This window comes from Hemicordylus capensis, chromosome 7, assembly GCF_027244095.1.
Source record: "Hemicordylus capensis ecotype Gifberg chromosome 7, rHemCap1.1.pri, whole genome shotgun sequence".
In the NCBI taxonomy this organism is placed as follows: domain Eukaryota; kingdom Metazoa; phylum Chordata; class Lepidosauria; order Squamata; family Cordylidae; genus Hemicordylus; species Hemicordylus capensis.
Window position 1 is genome coordinate 30,771,820 of NC_069663.1, and position 22,857 is coordinate 30,794,676.

Below are 22,857 nucleotides of genomic sequence, written 5' to 3' on the forward strand. Positions count from 1 at the left end.
CAGTGGATTCAGGGTCAAAAATGGATTTTTTGGCCTTACTTGATTGTGTTTGGAAAAATGTGTGGTGTTCTGTGTTGGGAGGGACAGATTCCCTTTTACTGTGTGCTTAGGTTCTGCAGTGTTTTTCAAGGCAGGATTGTGAAATGTGTGCATTCTACTTATTCCAGCCATAGGGAACTATGAGGAAACTCAAAACACCCCCATTGTTCCCCCCATGGGTAGATCCTTGGGGTGTTGTATGGTAGGGCAAGATGGGTGCTACCTATCATCCAACCCACAAAAGAAATGGGCAAGTGGGCAATTTTAAACACATTTTTAACCTTTCCCCAAAACACCCCGTAGGGTTTTTTCTCCCATTGGGGGGAAAGGTTAAATTTTAATTGCCTGCTTGCCCATTTCTTTTGTGGGTTGGGTGGTAGGTAGCACCCATCATGCCCTACCACTCCACCCAATTTGGTGTTCCTAGAAGCTACCCATGGGGAACAATGAGAAGTTTTGAGTTCCCCATTGTTGCCTATGGCTGAAACATTCAAAACGTTTCAAGTCTGTTTCGTCGAAACAGCCAGCTTGGCTGCCGTTTCGATGAAACATTGAGTATTTTGCATTTCATTTTGAGCAAAATCCATTTTTTGTACTTCCCTGTGGCACACACAGATACCCTTCCTCACAGCCGCCTTAATTCTCCAGGTCTTCTTTTAAAAATGCAAACTGTCACAACAATTTATGATTCAAACCATTTCTGGTGTAAATAAGCATTATTTGCATGGAAATAGGTTTCCCATGGAACTCACAGAAAGGCATGGACAGTCAACAACAAGCAAAGCTCAAGTGACCTTAATAATGCAGCAAAAATGTGCTGGGTGGGTGCGCGCGTGCGTACACACACACACACACACACCCCAAACTGGCGGGCAAAAGCTAAATATAGATGACCAGACTGTCGGTGGAAACAGCCCAGACTGATCTCTCCAGAAAGCATCAGGAAGGCTTCGGGCTGTATCCCCAGCCTGGCATCAGAGCCTTCCCACGGTTGCTGCTGCCCCAGCTTAAATGGAAGGGACCTTTTGTGTTCTTTATCATATGAAAGAAATGCTAAGCACCTGATGCCAGCTGGGCAGGAAAGTCAGGATCGCCAGAGGCAAGATGGCCTTTCAGGTCAGACACTTTACGGAGAGAATTAATGTTTTTGCAAAAGCAGAAATCTCCACAGCCACTGCACTTAAAGCAACTCCTTGAAGGACAACAATGCCTCTGGGTTCAAGATGACTTTGGCTGGAATTCCCACATTCTGGTCAGCAGAGAAAGACCTTCGAGGCATCTGTCCGAGACACCAGAAGCAAGGAGCAATTCAGCCAGACTGGGATTGCATCCCCAAGACTGGGAGGAGGAGAAATTTCCCATTCCCAGCCATGTCCTGGAGGCCTGCCACTCATCTGCAGGCGCAGTTATGTGGAATCAGGATGACTGGTGGTGCCCCAACTACGGTGGGCAGGAACTTGAGGGTGGGCCTGTAGCCCAGTGGCAGAGCCTCTGCTTGGCAGGCAGAAGGTCCCAGCTCCCATCCCTGGCAGCACCTCCAGGCGGGGTGGGGAGAAACTCCTGCTTGGAACCTTGGAGAGCTGCTGCCAGTCAGTGTAGGCAATGCTGAGCTAGGCGGACTAAGGGTCTGACTCAGTATATGGCAGCTTCCTATGTCCCTCCCTTTTTAAGCTGTGCTCTTCCTGTGGGAAACCCGCGAATCAAACACCCAGAATCTATGATGTACCCATAAAGCAGCTATGAAGTGCAGCCCTTACACAAGAAGCTGCCTAACACCACCCTGGCTGGCAGCAGCTTCTCCAAAGTTCAGGGGTCTTTCCCAGCCTTCTCTGGAGATGTTGCCGCCAGGGGCTGAGCCTGGGGTCTTCTGCGTGTGGGCCCACCACTACCTGTCTCCCCTAATTAATTAATTATTCAATTAATAATGACTAATGTACATTAGCCCCTTTTACCCTATCCTGGCTATGAAGAAAGTATCCTGGGTGTCTCTACATAGAATGGGTTGCATGGGCTGGGTAGGGGGGCTGAGGAGGAGGAGGAGGAGGAGGAGGAGGAGGGTCTTCTATGGAACCAAGTAACTGGACCTCACTGCTATGGGATCCTCTATGCTCTACCACAAACAAAGACTTGATAGCTTTGTTGATCACATCCCAAATGTTTTTCCTGAATGGATACATGAGAGTTTCTTATTGACTGTGTTGAGGGGGTGGGGTGTTCTCATACATACACATTCATTCATTCATTCGATTTCTATACCACCCTTCCAAAAATGGCTCAGGCTGCGAGCCATTTGCATGCTGCGATTCTGCACAAGTACACAAAAAGAAAAGCATGTCATCCTGGGTGCAGAACTGAGCTTCCTGAGAATCATCACTTTTTTAAAAAACAGAAAAACAAGTTTCTAGCCCTCATGGTTCCAGAGATGTGCCTGAGAGTGGATGGGCAACGCCTGGAGAATCCAGAAGCCACAGGTGGGGCACAGCTACAGTTGAACTGGGGGTGGGGTGGGGGGAGAGACAACTGTCCCCGGGCCCCTGAGGGAGTGGGGGGGGGCACCAGCTGGATGAGAGCTTGCTCTTTTCTTCTTCAGAGGGGTGTGAGGGGACGAGCAGACGGGGGGCGGGCAGAGGCCTGGCCTCACATTTTGTGCCAGGGCCCACGCCAGCCCTGCTACTCCCTTGGCCAGGAGGGAAGCTGGAGAGATGCTTCAGTTTGAGGGGCCTGGGAAGCTCCCAACCCTTTCCCACCCTTCTTCACACGTGGGGGAGAAGCTGGCTCTGCCCCATAGCCGCCGCCACCCCATAACATCCCTCACCCCACTTTACACCCACATCCAGTGAACACAGAGAGGGGTGCTCACCGAGGGGAGAAGGCGGGAAGCATCTCTCTGGCCGTCCAGGGCAGCCCCACTGCGAGGAAATAGTAAAACGGAAGTATGATGCAGGAAGAGAGAGGAGCGGCAAAGGGGTTTGGGGGAGACAAGTCACAGCGTTTAACTTTCCCTAACACCCCGTGTGGGCCGCCCTAAGTGGCGCAGCAAGGAAATGCTTGACTAACAAGCAGGACTCTGCCAGTTCGAATCCTTGCTGCTGGTGTTTCCCAGAATATGGGAAACTCCAGATTGGGCAGCTGCGATATAGGAAGATGCGGAAAGGCCTCATCTCATACTGTGCGGGAGGAGGCAATGGTCACCCCCTCCTGTATTCTACCCAAGACAACCACAGGGCTCTGTGGGTGCCAGGAGTCGACACCAACCCGACGGCACACTTTACCTTTCCCTTTAACACCCAGTGTGGGTTGTCTGAGTGCAGAATGGTTTGATTGCGGCAAAGGACATGCCACCCTGAGATCACACACACACACACACACACACACACACACAGGCCTGTCTTCCCCCTCCTCTTTCCCGTTCCCTGCAAGGCTTTCTCCTCGGATACAGCAGGGCAGGGTGTCAGGCGAGATGGCTCGAGCCCCCCCCCCCCGCCAGCCAGGCATCCTCCTGTGCTGGCCTGCCAGGTTTCTGGAGACCGAGCGCTTCCTTGCTGGTCTGGGGACACACCGAAGGAGGGCTCCCTCTGAGTCATGCAGGCCTCTGTAGGGAAGAGCCCGGCCGGGCCAGGCATCACCCTCCCGCCTTCCCATCTCTTGCTCGCCACAACCAGGCCAGGAGTCAAAAGGGGGGTTGCCGGCCCTCCCCATCTCCGCCCAAGTCCTTGGAGGGGAATGCAGCAGCAGCTGCTGCACCTTTGGAGAAAAGCTGCTTGTCTGTGAACAGAAGTCCAGTTGGGCTCACCACCGCCAGCCAGGGAGATGGGAGCCAGGAGAAAAGGACTCTGCTCTTCACAGCAGAAGCTGAGCAGGAAAGCCATTTAATTTCCAAAATTAGGGCTTGGTTGGGCCAGCATTAGCAGAATTAGAGTGACAAAGCAAGGCTATTATTTAAAAGCAAGATGAGAGGCACTGGCAGAGTACATCTGCCAAGGCTATAATTTCAAAAATTGTGTGTGTGTGTGTGTGTGTGTGTGTGTGTGTGTGTGTGTGTGTGTGTGTTCGTTCTCTCTCCAGCCTCATCTGTTATTTCAGCTAGCACAAGACGGGCATTTAGGGGTGCGGGGGGGGGGGAAGCATCCTATTCCTAGAGAAAGAGAAAGATTTAATTAGGTTTAGAGTCTCCTCCAAAAAAAGTACTAAAATTAAATGTGAATTCATAATGGACAGTATTATGGATAATGAGATGCAAATTGGGCTGGGTTACAGCTTTTAGTGCGCAATTTGCTTTCTCTCTAATTGGAAGAAATGGATCCGGCCCCAGAAGCCAGGTACTCAAAATGTAAAACAGCCACGCAGCAGGGAAAGGAAATGGTTCCACTCCAAAATCAAATATCCAAAGCAACATTAATATTTCAGTATAACAAAATAGAGCAAACAGTAACATTATTCTAGCTTAACTTTCAACCAAGCAAAACAGAGAACACAAATTGGCCCTGTGTGAGCAGCAGCAGAGTAGGAAAGACTTCTGGGCGGGGGGGGGGGGGGCGCTATTCTGAACCATTTGCTGACTTCCATTCCATAGTTCCCCCCACCCACCCTCTCCCAGGTCTAGTGAAAGAAACTTCATGAAAAACTGCATTCTTGTAAATTCAAAGCTCAGCCTCCCAACGCAAGCCACTGAAGAGCTGGGCCTGGTACGGCCCACACGCCACTGACAAGAAGAAGGGCGACCCGAGTGGAGGGCGAGGCTGGCTCAGGCACAGGCAGCAGCCACGCTCCCACCTGTGGAGTGATGGGATGCAGACCAACCTCGGCACTAGCCTTGCTGCAGGTTTCAGGCAGGTCTGCCCCTGCACTGCCTCAACGAATCCATGACTGCATCTCCTTGACTTCCGCCAGCTGATTAGGGTACAGTGGGCAGGATCCAAGTTGGTCATGACTACCTCCCACTGCAATTGGTGACACGCAAGCCAGCCCCCACTTCCTTGTCTCCTTGACCTGCGAGGTGCTTTGTCACAACTAACCGGGTCTGGATCCCGAGTGCCTCTGCTTTCGGAACAGAGACAATTTTTTCCCTGCAGAACGTCCCCTGCCTCTCCCCAGAAAGAGCCAGCACAAGAGGCTCAGCACTGCACTCCCCCATCAAGCTCCAGCCAGGGATCAGGAAAGGGCCACGGCCCGTGCAGGCAGGCACTGTCAGGGGGCAAGAGGCTAGAAGCCCGGCCTGAGGAAGGCAGGGCAACAGCACTGACCTGGCCACACCCCACGGTTTCAGACAAAGGAGGGGCTGGTGAAGCGGCCAGAAACCAGACCTGGGGCCTTCTGCATGTCAGGCAGGGTTGCAGCCCACAGAACGACAGCCCCCTGCCCCATCACTGAGCCAAGGCCAAGGAAGAGCTGCTGGGAGAACCACAGGCAAGGCTCTGCAGAAGCCACACCAGATTCGGGATGTCCTCCAAACCCAGCAAAGCAAGAGGATCTGGACTCAGAACTCATCGCACCTGCTGTGCCAAGCTGGCCCCTAGGGGCGCCCACTTCCTCCAACCTCCAGAGCAGTCCCCAAGCAGGGGCCACTTGGGCAAAACACGTTCCGTGTCAGAGGCCCACGCAAAGCACTGCCCTTTGCCCAAGAGAGAAAGGGAGCCTCTCGAGGCCCCAGGCCATCCCGCGAGGTGTGCCTGGGCCACGGGAAGGGCAGCCCTTCCCGGTGCTTTCTAGCTCTCAGGGCAGCGGGCATGCCTCCCAAGATGGTGCTGGGGTTCAGAGGGCTCTTAAAGGCCTCCCCCAACCCAGAGCTGGGCCAAGGGCAGCACTCTGCACTGGCGCCGGAAGCCTTTGAGCAGTGCCGGGGACAGAGTGGCATATTCAGCCCAAGTTCCACACAGGCCCAATAATCAAGGAATAAGTGGGCTGCACTTGCAGGCAACAGGAGCCCCCACGGACTCCCAGGCCTCGCCCTGGAGAACACTGCTCAAGAGGCACCAAGACCCCACTCACAATCTTTAGCCTGATGGATTGAGATTGAACAATACCAAGTCTTCACAGGACTCTCAGTCTTCAGCAGTGGGGCCAGAAGGCACTTGTCCTCTCTGTCAGGGAGCCCAGGGGTCCTGGACACCGGCCTACTGACCACCAAAGCAGGGGCATCCCCTGTGGCCCCTAGCATGGCGCCCCTTTCCTGTGGCCCCAGCAGCACCACATGCCCTGTCCTGCCATCGTGGACAGCACACACACATTCACAGGCCACCTGAACAAGGAGGCGTGTGTGGCCTCAGCCTCTCCTCCCTTTCCTCCAAATTTGCTCACCTCCAACTCCCAGTTCAGTCCTACAATGAACCGTCTTCTCAGGCCACATGGTGGGCATCTGTGGTGTGTCATAAAGACCTTGGAAGAGGGAAGCCAAGGGTTGAGGGGCATGGAAACCTCCAAGCCAGGCTCACCACACTACCCTCAGGTCACACAACAGAGAACGGAAACTGCAGGCTGGATCTCTTGCTCTGGCATTGATGGATTGCTCGAAAGCATTAGGGGGATAAAGAAATGGATTATCCAATAAATCATGACTTGCCCTACGAAGGCAGAGTTAGGAAAAAGTGAGTGGGAAGGGGAGGAAGCAGGACTGCAGTGGGCAGAGAAGGCAACTCTGGCCAGCACAAGGTGAGCAGCAACCTGTCGCTGGCTCCAGGTGCAAAGACAGCTCAGCACTGGGAAGTTCTTAAGAAGCCACCCACTTCCTCATCCATGCATGGCACAGGGCCGGGGAGGCGGCTGCGAGAAAGCAGGGTGGCGTGCATTCCCTTGAGAGCAGAACCCCAAATGAGAGACCATCCGAGACGTGGCTTTGGTCAGTAGCACTCCGTGGCCCCAGACCTCTTCCAGGGAATGCTGACTGTGGGGTGGGGGTGGTTAGAAGAGAGAGGGCAAGTGAGAAGAGAACTTGGATCTCAAAGCACTGTGTTCACCCATTCCCCAAATCCGGGGGTGGGGTACATCTCCCGGCTGCATGCACAGAAAAATTCAAATCTACTTAGAACAGGTAAGCCGTAGGCATTCACAGCCTGCACTGCCGCCACCCGCCAGCCCAAAGCCAGTCACCAGAAGCCAGACCAAGGCAAGGTGCCACAATGGCGGCAATGGGTGGAGCATGAAGACCGTGCTTTCTGCATCGCCACTGGACCCAAACCCAACTGGATGTGCTAACTAGAGTGGGGGGAGGGTGTTTCTTTGTGCCCGCTAGCTGGTTCCTTCTAACTGAAAGGGAGGAATTCCAAAATGGGGCCCCGGCTGACAAATCAAGGCTCCCCTCCACACATCTCCATGTTCCATAGAAGAGAGGGGTCTGATCCATATCAATACCTGCCTCCTTGGAAGCAGCACAGGGGAACTCAAGGATCTGTGCAAAGTAACAACTCGCAAGGTTTCCTCCTTTATCCAGGCTGCCTTCCGGATGATAAAACCTTGAGATTTACATTTTGGTTTCTAAAAGGAAGGGGGGGGCTGCATTTTTCAAGTGGGGATTTGAAATACTGAGCTCCGACTTAACTTCAGTTTGTGCAGGTGCCACTTCAAAATGTGCTCTGTGAAAAACAAACACTTACATGCTTGTTAACGCAGGCGCACATGTGTATGCGCCTGTATTATATGTGCATACACCCCTGCCCACTGAGGCTTCCACGGTGTGCCTCTGATGAAGCGAGTGGGAGCCCACAAGAGCTCCTGTTACAATCGCTTCCTCCATCTTCTCTGCTGGTTTCACAGCGGCCCCCAGAAGCCGCCCCCACAGGGGCTGCGGAAGCGCCACTAAAGTCGAAACTGCTCTGGAGGAGACAAGGACCATCGCCCTATTTTAACTTCACAATACTCCTGTTGATACACCTGTATATTCGCTTGTACAAGCCACCCCACCCCGCCAAATAAACAAAAAACCTTTTCCCCCTCTTGGCCAAATGAATGGCATGCCTTGACAGGGTGAATTGGTTTAAACAAAGGCAATTTTCTCTTGACAAAAAATTCATGATTTCAATCACCAAGAGAAGACCTCGATTTAAATCATTTATTTTAATCAATTTTCCCACTGATACTTCTTCACTTTTCTGAAACACTGATGCAAATATGATCATTATAATATGTTAACTTACACCTCAATAGAGAAAACAAGAGGCACAGCAGAAGTCCAATAAAGACATTTTATTAAGGGAGATGGAGAGCAAGTGCTGGACACACGTACACATCAACTTGCATGTCAAAAAAGGGATTTTCTAAAGTTTGACACTTTTCACTAATGACAGCCTTAACCACTAATAAACCAATGGGGACTTTTATATGGGAACTATGAGCGGACTCTCTGGTGTTAACCAACAGTGCTTAGATACTTTGGTGGTAACTAAAATGAAAGCAGAGGAACCAAATCAGTGATGAAATTCGCGGTACCTGGGAGACACCTGGTACCTGGGAGAAGGTGCGCGAGAAGGTTGGGAGGGCGGATTATCTGGTACTCCAGGAAGCCCAACGCGTCCTGGCAGGGGCCCTCGTAGCAGCTGAAACACACACCGGGTGGGCGAGGCTTGGAAAGGCTGGTGATGATTGGACGGCGTCCTTTGGGTTATGTCCGACTTCTGAGCTGGGAACTGCCACTCAGAGGGCACAGCCACCTGCCTTGCTAGCCCAGTGAAGCCCGAACCTGCAGAGACACGCAGGCAGGACCAGGAGCCCAGGGCTCCAGCCTGGGAATCGGGGCCACGGGCACCACCAGTCTTGGCCACAGGTCTCCCCTGGGCCAGGGTGTGCACCCTCCTGCTGAGCTCCAGCTTGCCGGCTGCGCCTGGAGAAGAGCACTTTCCGGCTCCTCAAGGGCCTCCGCCTGCCTGGCTTGCCGTGTGACAATCTTGATCCTCCCAGCTCTCACCCAGAAGGCTCCGGCCCCATCACCAGCATGTGCAAAGGGACGCCTGCTGTCGTTAGAACTCCGTTGGCATCAACTGGAGATGTGGAAACTGGACAGGACTCTTTGAAGGCTGTCCTCAAAGCACGGCTTCTGAATGAGTGGCCAAGTCCTGTAGGACTCCCCCTTCCCCACCATGCTCCTCCTTTGCCCCTTCCTCCTCCTCCCCCCCTCCCGCCCCCACTTCCTTCTTCCTGGCCCAGAGGGGGCCACACCCTCGCTCAGCACAGGCTGCCCCTGCAGACCCCTCCCCTGCCTTCTTCCAGACCAGCTTCTGCAAGCCCTTTTGCCTGTCCAGCCACCCACAATCCCTGCTCCCTACCACTGAATTCTCCCCAGACCCTTCTGCCTCCTCAGCCTGCGATGCGCCTGCTTGAGCTTGCTAGCTTCAAGGCAAGGAGCCCGAGACTGTGGGGCTCTTCGGGGCATCTAAGCACCAAGCAGATGGGGCCTGCTGTGCACCACTGGGAAGCAGACCATTCTCCCCCTGCCGTGAAGAGAAGTCCACTGGAGGCAGCCCCTGGGAAACCACACAAGCGCCTGGGAGCTGGCTGGAGTGCCTCCCCCACCTCCACTTGAAGACACCAGCGGCGGGGAGGGGCCAAGTCACTCAAGGCCCCTGGCTTCCAAGATGTGGGGCAAGCACTCCCCATAATCCCGGACAATGGCCATGGCCGTCCCAAGCCCCTCAGGCTCGAGAGGAATGCAGTACCTGGGAGCTGACCAGGGAAGATGTGGTACAGAAGGGTCAGGGTGCAGGTGGGAATCACCAGCCAGGTGTCAGAGCACCCTGGCAGCCCTCTCCACATGACCTAGCTAGTTTTAAAGAAGGGGACACCCCAAAGGAACAACAAAGGCACAAGCCAGCGTCTTGAGCAGAACTCCCCAGAGCGGGCCGTAGGGCTCTCCTTGCCGTGTGCCGTGGAGCAGAAACACCTGGAAGGAAGAGCTCTGCAGGGTCATGGAATTCCAGGGTTAGAAGGGGCTTTCAAAGCCCCCTAGCCCAGCCCCATGCTCAGGAGAAGAATCCGCTCACTACGAAAGAGGAGAACTGGAGGAGCAGCATCTGCCGCAGGACAGGAATCTGCCACCAAGCTCCTGAGACTCAGTTTGAAAACCTCCAGCAGAGGATAAGCCAGCCTTGCAAGAGGCAGATTGTTCCACTGGCCACCAGCTCTTCCAGTCAGGAAGCTCCTCCTACTGCCTGGCCCGTATCTGCTCCCGGCCATCCCAACGCCTTGGTTCTTGTCCTGCCCCATTAGCAACAGAGAACAGGTCTACTCCCTCTGCCGCCCAACATTGGGCGGTCCACTCCCTCTGCCAGGTGGGAGTGGACCTCCCACCTCCCTCCCATGCCCACTCCCTCTGCCACCCAACTTCAGACATTGGGAGGTGGCATTTCTCCCCTTCCCAGACTAAGCTCGTGTGGGGCTCCTTCAACTGCTGCTCGTGGGGCTTGGTTTCCAGACCCCACCCCATCTTGGCTGCCCTCCTCTGAAACCATTCCAGTTTCTAAAAATCCTCCTTGGAATGTGGGGCCCAGAACTGCACACAGAATTCCAAGTGAGGAATAGAGTGGAATCCTAACATCTTATAGGTCACTCTACCCAAGATTGTTTTTGCAACAGAAGTTTGAAAGGCTGTTATGGTAGACTCAGCCTAGAGCACAAAAGGCTGCTCGGTGGCAGCGGTTAAACTAGCAATTTCCGGGCCAATCTGTGTCTCGTGTTAGCAGCAGCGTGGATCCTCCACAGCCAGTCTGAGCACCAGTGTTTGGGGCTGATCATGTCTCCGGACTGAAACAAACAGTTCTCACCTGCAGAGACTTGGCAAATACTGGCACCACTTCTGGAAATACAAGCACGTCCCTACAAAAAGCATGCCAGGGCCCTGGAAACCCACCTGATACGCACACACTGCTCATCCATTCAGTCCCATCGTCAGTGAGCGGCGTCTGCTGCAGCCATTGGGCAAGTTCCCTGAGCCCACTACCCTGAAGCTCCCACGGCATCGACAGACGGTGGGATGCACAACCACTCTCAGGGCTGCCTCCCCGAGTGCGCTAATTCACTGCAGAAGAGTAACAGGCAAGTCTGACGCCAAGCCCCAGAGGGCCTCCCTAGCTCAGCAAAGCTTGTGACTTATTCCATATTTTATTTACTGTTTTATTGCAAGAGACAAAAGATGACAGCCGTCTATTTATTAAACCGGAAAACACACAACCTACATCAGGCATTGCTGTTCTCGTCGTGATCCACTTTGGTGCCTCTAGAAGCAGCCCGCACTTGCCCTCGCCCGGCTTGTCACTTGGCAATGCTCCCTCCCTCCCTCCCTCGCGCACACCCCCCCACACGCACACCCCCCACACACACACACCCATCTCAGCCTGGGCCGGGGAGCCAGTAGCAGCCTTCCTCACCAGCGGCTGATGCAAGTGGCACAGAGCAGCAGCAGCAGCAGCAGCACCGTCCATCCCCGAGGCTGAGGGGAGGCAGCTTCACAAAAGCGACTTCAGCAGGAAGACGCCTTGAGGCGGCCGGATTGGGGACAGAATGAAGCCAGGATGGACGGGGTGCCCCACACGTGGCTCTCTGCAGCAAGCTTTAGGGAAATGGGGCAAGGGAGAGAGAATTCTAACCACCGCAGGCTGGAGGGGGGCCATTTGGGCTGCGTCTAACCTGGGGGGGGGCGGATTTGGAAACCTTTCGGGAGCCATTGCTGAGCAGCGACTCCCAGGAACAGGCAGACTTGAACTCGTTTGGACCAGCTGCTGCTGCTGCTGCTCACAACCCCCTGGCAACCCCTGTGGCTTTGAGCACATGTTCTTCAGCATATGCCCTTGGCTGGCGGCTACTGGAAACCAGGAACCCTCCTTGGGCACCTCTTAGGACCCCTTCCTCTGCAGCAGAATCCGCTCCGAGGAAATCCAGCTCATCACCCCACCACACACACACACACTTCTCACAGAGGCTCAGCTTCCTCTCAAGTGCTCCTAGGCTTCGATCTCTTCTGGGGTGCATTCTCTCCCCCCCCCCCCCCCCGCTGCTTGCAAGGCCAGATGAAGCAGGTCCCAGTGGTCCACTCCCAGTGGGAGAACCGAGTGGGCTCCACTCCCACAGCTGTGGAGGCCATCCTCAGCCCCACCCCACTCTCGAGTTCCAACCCTGGAGCTGGGAGATGTGCCAGAGATGGTGGGGGAGTGGCACCCAGCATGTGGCCCAGGCCAGCCAACCTTTGTGGGCCCCTTGCAGCAGGCCTCTGCCAACATCTCCCGACAACTCCAGCCGGCAAGCAGGAAGAAGATTAACATCTGGTTTCTGAGCCCCCCAACTGCAACCTCTTTCTCTCTGTCCTCCATGTCAGAGGATTCCAAACAGTTGGGGAGGGGAGGGGCTTGGTGGTGATGCACCAGGGAAAACAGAACACACCTGATTGCTTCCAGGGCACGGTATCAAAACCAACCGGAATCTGGAAGAGGCTGTGCACAATAGACTGCAGAAGCCTAAGACGGGGTGAATGCATCCCCCGCCGCCGCCACCCCACACACACATACCCCAGGTCTGCCAGGCTCTGGCAGCACCCACTTTGGCTCAGCAGCCCCACTCGAGGAAGGCAGTGGGGATGAGCCACCACTGCTAAGAGGAGAAGCATTGCCCTGCAGCTGCAAAGGGAGGCTACAAGGCACAGGTTGGGCTTGCCGGGGAGGGGCAGAAAACCAGGCTCCGCTGGCCACGTCCTCAAAACACACTGCCCTCTGCTGGCTGGCTGCAACGGACGCACCCGTCGCCTTCCAGCCCCTGCTTCTGTCCACCGCTCTGGGGCCTGGTTAACATCGCCAGAGCTTTTATTTGGAAGAGCTGGCGGGTGAAAGGGGCAAGAAGAGGGAGGCAGGGCCACAAGAACGCGGCATTTCCTCCAGCCCCATGCAGAAGAGGCAGGTCCCAGAAACGCCAAGTGCAAAGCGGCAAGAGATCAGGGGAGAACATCACCGACACCACGAACCTCCTGGTGCAGATCAGAGAGCGGCAAGACAGCCGACTGCCGGGGCGCCCAGCACACCAGGCCCCAGGACATCCCTCCCTCCCTGTGCAGAGAAGCCATTCTAGGCCTGGACTCTCCCCCCGCCAAGCCAGCCTGGTCCGTGTCATCCTCGAACCAAGCAGCGGCCTCTGAAGCAGCAGCCCTCTCCGACGCAGAACCACTTTGCTGGGCAAGAGGCAGCTCTGCTTTCCCTCCGGACTTGCGGCTTGAGGCTTTCCGGACCCCACAACAACCACAGCCTCTTCTGCAGCCAGCCATGCTTCTCAAGGGAGCCCCCAGGATAAAGCCATTCAATTCACCTGCCACAAGGAGGGAAGGTCAGCTGACATCCCCCCCCCCCAAAAAAATCACCCGGTGCTGCGTGGCCTCCAAACCACAAACCGTGGTCAGGCTTGAGCAAGCGAGGAGGCAGGAGGGCCTGGAGGAGCATCCATGACCCCACCCAGAGACAGTCCTCCTCCTCGGGGACTGCAGTGTAACTGGGGCTCTCGGACCTTTCACCAGGGTGGCAGAGGATGGTGGGAGTTGGAGTCGAACGACCTCTGGGGACCCAGGCTTGAGTACAAGCCCTGCTGGAAAAGAATTCAGGAAGTGTCCAGAGCCGGATATGAAATCAATCAGAAGGGAAAACCTTCGGAGGGGCAGGCGCTAGGTGGGATGGGGGCGGGGGGGGCCTCTCTGCATATGCCAAGGGAACAGATGCTTTGCTTAATCACTCCACTCTGGCAAACATAATTCCATCATTTCATTTTGACTGATTTGTAGCAGTTGCCAAAGTAATGCTTTTATCGTTCCAACCACAAGTCATAAACAAAGCAGCAAAGGACACAAAAGAAACACACACAATCATGTGTACACTTTTTTTTAAAAATGATCACAGCAGATAAAATCCAGATTTTAAAAGGACAGGCATATATACATAGAGAACACATAAGAAAAATGGAACATCGAAGAGTTACATATTTAAGAGAAAAACCCGACTTGGTAGTATCAAGAGGACTTGAAAGGTCTACCTGGCCCATCAGAGCCAGGCAAGCAGATTTTGCTCTCCTTTTGTTTTTTGTTTTGTTAGAAGCTCGCACATCACGTCCCCCACTGCCCATCCCACCGGATCCTCAGGGCAGCTAACAATCAACTGGTCCTGCAGCAAAACATTTAAACCCACCTCCCCACCCCACCCCCAACCCGCCGCCAAAAAAACCAAAAACCAATAACCAGCAACAACCAAACCAAAGAAGAACTGGAGCAACCAAGATCTGCCAAGTCATCCCATAAAAGGTCACACAGTAAATGGGGCCGTTTTGACCCGCGGCCGAAACAGATGGTCAGCGGGCTCTCCGGGGGCCAAGACTTCCACAACCTGGTCTGCAGTGAAGAAAAGGCCCTTTCCTTTGTGTCCCTGAAGAGCTTCACTCCCAATCGACAGATTCACCCTGCCGAGCCCTGCGAGTCAGGGGGGCCCTTTTCATTCACGACTTTAAGAGACCCTTTGAGTCTCTCTGGCACCGTCTAAATAATGTCAGTGCAAGATAGCAAGCAGAAAGGAGTCAATGCAATCCTGTGTACATTTTTAGCTTATGTAGAATTTAGATTCACATTACAGAATGGGATTAAAAGGGTATCTTTTTTTATTAGGGGCCACACATGTAAACACTGACTGGCATGTCTCAGTCTTGGCGGTTATATTCCCAAAGGCAGCAGAGCATTTTTATCGCCGGATTTGCTTTTGGAGAGGCTCTCTGTAGCCTACATCCCGCCCAGCAAAGCCTAAACGCAAGAGTCTGCCTACAGAATTTCGGCTTCTTTTGTTCCGTAAGCAGACCTTAGCACTGCCGTGATTTCCCCGCTGGTTCCTTAGGAAGGAAGAACACCTCTGTGGGGCACGAAAGGTTTGCAGCATTTTAAATATTCCTGTGTCCAAAAAAAGGTTTCTTCCCCCGCTCCACCACACACTTTCTCTCCCTGCCCCTGCCAGAGCTACAACGCACTTTCAGACCTAGCCTGATGTCAACTCTTCCATTGTAAGTTGGCCTGAATATGAACAGACTTGCGTTTCATTCTGTTTGCTTCCACCTCTGATTAAAGTTTTTTTTTTTTTAAAGGCATCTGGAATTTCTGAGCTGGCAGGGACAGTTCCTCAAGTTAATGTTTTCTAACTCGGCTGTTTCATTCCCAGGTGGCAAGAAACCACTTGTCTGAAGCTATTTGCTTTGTGTGGGGAGGGCAAGGGGGGAGAAGAGACATATTGATCTTCATTCACTTTGCGTCTGCTCCTGTACAGCAGCGCTTTATCGTATCAACAGCCACCACGGCTGCCGAAAGGGCTTTCTCACGGCTTTGCACTCGCCGAGTCACAAACTTAGAGAAGGCACAGGGCCCGCTTAGCTGTGGTGGTAACACACAGAATCGCAACTTCAGCAAAGGAAGCGCCACACGGATTCCTTGCTTGCTTGCTTGCACAGATGTAAAACGACTGAGTCGCCCTCACCCAGAAGCCTAATCCTGCAGAATTCTCCTGACAAGATCACCCCTGATCTGGCAAACATTTCCGCAACAGCTTCTCTTCAATAGCATCGATTTTCAATTGTGCTTCTGCAAATAAGAAGGCAAGCCATGGTTTTTTCAACACACCACTCCAGGTTTACACGGAGACAAAACTAGCCCAGAAGCATTGCCAGGCAGGCTGAGCAGGCTGGTGGACCTCTGCGGGATCAATCCCTGGGTGCAGCAGCAAGAGAAGCTCCACTCAAAAGAGCTTGGGATGCAGCCCTGGCACACGAGCTCTGGGTGGTGAAAGGCTTGGCATGTGAGACCTCTCTGCTCCAGATAACTTTCAACACAGCTCTCCATCACACACACACGCACCCCTGCACATGCCAGGGACTTCACCTGTTGAACTCCAAACCCATACTCTCAGGTCCATATGTACCAAATACATCCAAAATTGCTCTCTCCAGCCACCTCCTGAAACAAGATTTTTCCTAAGTTATTAATTGCAACCAAGCCAAATAAAACAGCATTTAAATATTTTTCTCCCAACTGGATCCCAGAACAATAATAAATAGACATAATTGCATGCTTAGTCTTCAACAGTGAAATCATTATTTTGGGGAGTGGGGAGGGAGAGGCTGCTAAAGTCTCTTTGTGGTGGCAGGGAAACTGAAATGCCATTTCTAGAAAAGAAAAACAGAACAAGAAGTCCAGATAATAATAAGCCTACCTCTCAAGGAAATATAATTATGAATTGAATTTGTTCACAATGCATTTCTGTAAAATAATCAATGAACTATTTTATTTCAGCCGACTGCAACCACCCACATGCTTCCCTTCTGCATTACTTGTAGATTATCCAAACAATTGATGGCACAACCTCTATTCTCATTCACAAATCAGCATAACTCATCTCCAATTTCAGCCTGTTTGTTTCAAAACCAGAATTGTGGCCCTCATCCCAGCTCTACTGATGCCAACAGCAAAATCTCCCTTCCTTGCTGGGGATGCACCGCAATAAAAGATACTTCCTGAAAAACAGGCAATCTGCAGAACACAACTGCAAGCCACACACACCGACACCATGTTCCCATAAGCAGAGGAGACAGAAGGTTGCTGTCGACATGAGCACTCGGGGGCTACTTGTTACTACCGTTTGGCAAGGTGCCCGCCTGGATCCAGCCCAGTTTCCCCATTCAAGTCCAAGCCACAACCTGCACGGCAAAAGGCGGCAAGGTGACAGAAGGCCAGGCAGTCATGCCCTGGAATGACGTTCTCGCCACCCGCAGGAACACAAAGATCCATGACAATGCGAGGTTACAGTTTTACCCAAATCCAGAGCCCTTGACAAGGGCTTGGACTCTTTCTCCTCCCACCCCTTCCCCTTTCAGCCTTTGCAAATATTGGACCTCCTCTCAACCAAGCAGAATATGAACTGAATCAGCGGAATTATCTTCAGATGAATTATCTGCCACAGCACTCGAAATATCAAGCAGACCCACCTGAAGGCTGAATACCACAGAAGGGCGTTTGCCACCTCCTCTGTCAAGGCCTTCTGCCTTGTGCCAAAAGCGATGGGCTGTCACAGGCTGGGTGGAAGGCGGCATGGGGGCCACGGAGCCCTCCCCCACCCCCTGGCAAGGCTGCTCGACTTGGGCTGACAAAAGGGCAGCCAAGAAACGCGCTTAAGAGATTGCGCCGGATGAGAAACGACAGACATTCATTCCCAAGAACAAAAGCGCAGGCAGGCTGCTGGAAGCCGCCTTGGTTACACCAACCGCCGACCACGGCAGTTCGGCTATTTCCGATTCACACCCTGTTGCTTTACACGCCATATTCCTGCAACTGAAATCCCATCTGTACCAGGGATAATACATTGCACTAAAAATAAAGTCATGCTTAAAACGATACAACAATTGCACTGGAAAACCTAAATATGTTCCGCTAAAAATAGTGCCTTACTTCCTTTGCATCGGATAGATACAGCATTAAACCTGATCACTTCAAACTCAAACAATATAGGAAAATAGTAAGAAATTTTTCTCAATGAGACAAAAAATGATTGGGGGGGGGATCAAAATTCTGGGCTGCTGCATAGAATCAAAGGTCTCTTGCCCACATTCCAAGCTTTTAATATGTGCAAATCTTTTTGTTTTCCAGGATCAAGCTTTGAAATTATTTACATGGTTGTCACAAGCTTCTTCATTTTTAAGAACTCTCTTCTGCCTCTCAGTTTATTAAATCAGATATTATAAGTTAACATGGAGTGACAAAGAAATTAAATCAGGAAAATGGGGAGGAAATGGTTGCATTCCTAAAAAGGAAAGATGACAGAACGGCAGGAGGAGAACAGGGCGCTGACTTTGATCGCAACATGAAATTGCTGCAGTTGCTACAAATTCGCTTGTCACTCTGTCTTTTCAACTTCCTCTTCACATTTGGCATTTTAAGAAGGGCTCTACTGGGAGACTTTTACATGGAAAAGCATTTTCTCAAATATGGCGGACACGCTTATTTCACACACATCCTTGCACCCAGCTTCAAAAGAAGCCCTAAAAAGCCAAAGTGCAAGACATTTTTTTAAAAAATTGTGTGCACATTCAAATCTAAAATGGTACAACCACACCAACCTGAGTGGTCCTCCAGAAATAACCCACGAAACAGGAAACTGCCATCAGTGTTTCAAACTCCAAGTTCTCCTGGGCTCTCCCTACACAGTCACTGGGGCCACTTCACACACTCACACACCAGAAAAAGCCTGTTCCTCTGGAGGTGGAGGTTGGCTGGGCCTCCCCCCCACCCCCCAACAGAAGGAGAGGAGGGAGAGAGCCTGGCAAGCACAGACAGCTCCTCTGCATTGTGCCCAAGGCATGTTTACAACCAAGGCTAGACCCACAGCCCATCAACATATCAACAAAGGCAACATGGCTGCTCAAGGCACAGACTCCAAGCAGATGCCAGTGACCTCTCTTGCAGTCATTTCTGCACTTGGCATGAATCGAGTGGGATTCATGGGGCGGCAGCTTCCTCCAGAGGAGGGTCACTTGCTCTAGAAGAGCAGCAGCTCCCCCTCCTCCCCCATTCCAAAAGCTATGGGCCACCCAAGGCCCGCTCGAGAGCCTGGCTCAAAGTGTGGGCTTCCCCAGGCAACAATCCTGCCAGCCTTCAATCAGCCCAGCCTGGGAAGCCCACCCCTCTCACAGCCCCCGAGATGTTTCTGCAGCCCAAGCAGAGTCCCCCCACCGGACGGAACCCAGCCACCACCTTTGCAGGGGCCACACGGAGGGCCAAATCCTGACCCACGCCAAATCCCGCAAGCGCTGCTCAGTTCAGTCTACCCAGGGTGGAAGTCTGGCCATCGAAAGGGAGGCTGCGTGTGAGCCGCCACGTACAGACCCAGAGGCTGACACAGGCGGCCTGCCCGGGGCCACATCAGACCCCCCCACACACCACCCCCACCCTGCAAAACTAGCTGGGCTGGCCAGTTACATCTGCCTCACAGCCTGCAGAGGAAGCCCCAGGAGGCTCCCAGAGGACTTGCCGGTTGCTGCCCTCACCCACAGGCCCGGGGGGGGGGGGTCTCCCTCCCTGGCAGTCTGGCACACACCTTGGGCAAGCCAACCGTGTGCCGCGCCTGCCAGGGAAGGCCTTGTGCTGAGCTGGCAGTCAGGAAGCATGCCAGGGGCCCAAGGAGAGGAGGGGCTCTTTCCTCACAGTGGCTCGCCCTCTGTGGGGCTCATCTGTCGGCCTCCCTGGCCACAGCAGCCCCTCCCAGCGAGAACCTGCATGGAGGGTGGCAGAGCCACAGCCCCAAAGCCAGGACACCTCCTTGGGCCCCTCCCCAGAAGCCCCTCTCCGGGGGGGGGCAGCTCTCGGGGCTCTCTTTCCAACAGGGCAGGGGCGGGAGGACCGTCTGTTGCACCCACCAGCAGGGCCAGGCGGGAGCTGCTGCCCCAGAAACTGCACACTGAGCCCCCCAGGGCAACCCTGAGGTCAAGCAGAGGCGCAGGGGAGGGAGAGCTTGCAGCCCGCATGAATGGCCTCTTTGCTAAGCAGGGCCTGCCCTCGATTGCACTGGAATGGGAGACTCCCTGGGGGAACACTGGGAGGGGAAGGGAGGGGGAGCCACTCTGGGAGGAGCACCTGCCTGCTTGTGCAGGAGGTCCCCAGTTCCCTCCCTGGCGGCAACTCCAAGGTCGGGCTGAGAGAGACTCCTGCCTGCAACCTCGGAGAAGACGCCGCTGCCAGTCTGGGTAGACGATCCTGAGCTAGCTGGGCCAAGGGTCTGACTCGGTAGGAGGCAGCTTCCTCTGCTCCTAAGGAGCCGCCTGGGAGGACCGGCACCCACGCGACGGCGGCCCGAGAAGCCTGTGCCGCCGGCCTCTTCCTGAAACGGGCGAATCGCCGAGGTGCCCGGCGGACTCTCTGGCTCGGCGGCAGCCGCCGGGGGTGGGGGCTCCGTGTCAGCGGTCACTTTCCAAACACACGCGCGCGCCCCTCCGGCCCACGAGGCAGCCGGCTGCTCCCTCCTGCAGAAGCAGAGCCCCGCAGCAGCCTACCCCGCGCGCCCGGAGAGCAGCCGCTGCCTGCGGAAGGCAGCCCTGCCGGAGCACCAACTTCGCTCCGCGCAGGCGGGCCCTCCTCTCGGCCAAGCAGCGCCCATGAGGGGGCTCGGCCTCCTGCCAGCTGCCTCCTCCGACTGCGGCCTCTCCTTGCCTCGGGTCCAGGCAGCCGAACTCCTTCTCGGCGGGGAAAGGCCACCCTCCCGCTTCCCGGCCCCTTCTTCGTCCAGAAATGCGCGGGGGCCCCCCGGCACACAGTGCCCCGCGGAGGACTCTGTCCTACCCACCCCCAGCTCCGCGCGCGCGCAAAAGGCAACTCCACAACTTCTCACAGCAGTCGGGTCCGGGCCAGTCCGGCCGGGAAGGCATTTCGCCCCAGCGCCACCCTCCGCCCTCCCCAAGGAGGACTGACCGCACGGACGAGTCGAGTGGGGGCCGCTTTGTGTCTCCCCCCTCCCTCCCGCCCGCCCGCCCCAAGGAGCCACTAGCCGCCCCGTCCCCTCGCCCCAAGCGACTGGCCCGGCCCCCGCGCGGCCCCGCGAGCCTCACCAATGCGGATGACATGGGGCATCCCGTGGCAGGAGTGCAGGAGCCAGACGAGCCCCAGGAAGCCTCCGGCGGCGGCGGCGGCGGCGCAGGACTCGGCCAGCAGCAGCAGGAGCGGGCGCGGGAGGCGGCAGCAGGTCAGCATCCTGGGCGGGCGGGCAGGCGCGCCCCAGCCCGGCTCCGGCGAGGCTCGGCTACAGCTCCGGCGAGGCGGCGCCGAGGACAGGGCGCCCGGCGGCTACGCACGGCGGCGGCGAGGGCGCGTCCCACTCCGGGCTGCCTGCGCCAGGCGCAGCGGGGACCATCGTACTGGCTCCAGGAGCGGCGGCGGCGGCGGGAAGAGGAGGCGGCGCAGGAGGACCGGGCGCCGCCGCTGCCGCCACGCCCGACTCCCAGCGCCCCCCTCCTGGGCCCCTTCCCGTCCGGAGCCCCCCCTGCGTCCAGAGCAGCCGCGCCTCCCGAGCCACAGTCGTCGCAGCCGCCGCCGCCTGCTCTCGACTGCCTGCTTCGCACCAAAGCCTGGCGTGGAGCTGTTCGCCGGCGCCGGCGGGAGGGGGAGCGCGGAGCAAGGGGCTGGCGGCGGGCGGGCGGGCGGGCGAGCAGGCAGGTAGGCAAGTCCCGGCGGAAAGGTGCCGGGTCTCAAGGCACGCCCTCTGCGCGGGAAGCCCTGCCCCCTAATCTCGGGCGAGCGGGAGACGCCGGCGAGGGCAAAGGCGGCACTCTGCACATGCTCGCAGCCGCGGCGGGGTCCCTTCGCAAGCCTGCATCGATTTGGGGACCTGAGCCTCGGCCGGGCTACAGTAAGACAACCCCGAGGAACATCCGCTGGGCTGCGTGCTTCTCTCACCAAAAGCGGGAGCGGCTGAGAGGAGCCCGGCCGCCGGCTTCTCGGCGGCCAAGGCTCCCGCAGCGAGACAGAGCAAGAGCGCGCGCCTTCCGGGGTGGAACCGCAACACGTCACGCGAGGAGGCCGGAGAGCGAGCCTCTAGCCTCTGCACATGTGCGGAGTGCTCCCGAGCCTCTGCAGCTCGGGAGTCGCAGGAGGTGGGGTGAGCCCCCGAACCTGTCCACTGGGAGGCAGGCAGCGGTTGGGTGGTGCCAGGTCGGTCCCCGCTGCAGAAGGAACCCGGGGGAAATGGGGCCAACAGCAGAGGAGGAGGAGGGCGGCGGCGGCGGCAGAGCTCTAACCTCTGGGAGGAGAAGGATCGGCCTGGAGGGAGCGCATCTACCCCAGCACGTCCTCCCAAAGTTCCGGAGAGCTCCCCGCCCGGGCCGGAGAAGGAGAACGCAGCCGGCCTGCTTCCCAGGAGTCGGGGAGCCCCGGATCGGGACCCCTCCTTGGATGCAGGACGTAGTAGACGAGCGCGCGTGTTTTCTGGGGAAGCTGTTTGTGCGAGGCAAGAAGCTGGCGGAGGTGGGGGCGCTTGGTGCAGAATGTGCGGGGGGGGCGGATAGAGCCGACCTCGCGGGAGGAAAGGGCGCTGCCCCTCGCACTGCCAGCGCGGGCTGCAGGCACAGGAAGGCCAGCGGGCTGGCTCCCCGCGCCGACGAAGACGCTTCGGGCATGATCCGCCGTTCCCCACGGCGGCCAGTAGAGGCGCTGCTCGAGCCCCGTCTTTTGCTGCTGCGGCTGTCCTGCTGGGCGTGCAGCGGGGGGCGCGGCGGGGCTCGAGGACGGCCGAGGTCCGGCTGGCTGGGAGCGCGCGCACGGCAAGGCGGCCGCATCCAGGCGACGGGGCAAGGAAACAGCGGGGCGCCTGCGCCTCGCCCGCCAGCTGTGAGATGGGGCCTCTGGGGAGCGCCCCAGGGGGGAGCGGGCACGCTCTGCCCTCTTGCAGCCTCCTGGGTTGCCAGTCCCGACGGGAGTCTGGAGAGGAGCCCGCGCCCCCCACCCAGGCGACGACACCCCTCCAGCCGGCTCTCTCTCCAGGGTCTCCCGGGCGGTTGGCCGCCCCGCCAAGAGCCGCGCTGCGCGGCCGCTTAGGCGAAACTTGCACTTCGGGGCAGGAAGGTGCCTACCGCCGCGCCGTAGAGCAAGAGGCGCAGGAGGAGCCCGACGCGCTTCCTCCCGGGCCCGGGGCCACCTTCGAAGGGCGGGGGGCTCGTTCGCTGCCCTCCGCCAGGCACTGGCCGGGCGCCCGCCCCTCCTGGCGCGCCACCGCATCGCCCCCTTGGAGGGAGTGGCGGGGCTGCTGCCCGGGAGGCTTCGGAAAGCAGCCGCCTGAGGTCTTCGACGGAGCGGGCGGC

The 22,857-nt window shown here is 56.2% G+C and overlaps 1 protein-coding gene across 3 annotated transcripts in view; it reads right to left on the minus strand.

The window, feature by feature from the left end:
* The window catches only part of GRIK3 (glutamate ionotropic receptor kainate type subunit 3), a 179,193-nt gene extending 156,545 nt beyond the window's left edge, over window positions 1-22,648 (minus strand). Inside the window, exon 1 of one of the 3 annotated variants that reach the window (XM_053268204.1) lies at window positions 22,630-22,648. Coding sequence is in view for 2 of the 3 variants with exons in the window: in XM_053268200.1 (XP_053124175.1) it covers window positions 20,614-20,755 (142 nt within the window). In the remaining variant the exon portion in view is untranslated. Of the gene's footprint in view, window positions 1-20,613; window positions 21,111-21,798; window positions 21,942-22,629 lie in introns of those variants that run through there. The other 2 variants (XM_053268202.1, XM_053268200.1) reach the window with 2 other exon arrangements.
* Window positions 22,649-22,857: the final 209 nt, after the last annotated feature.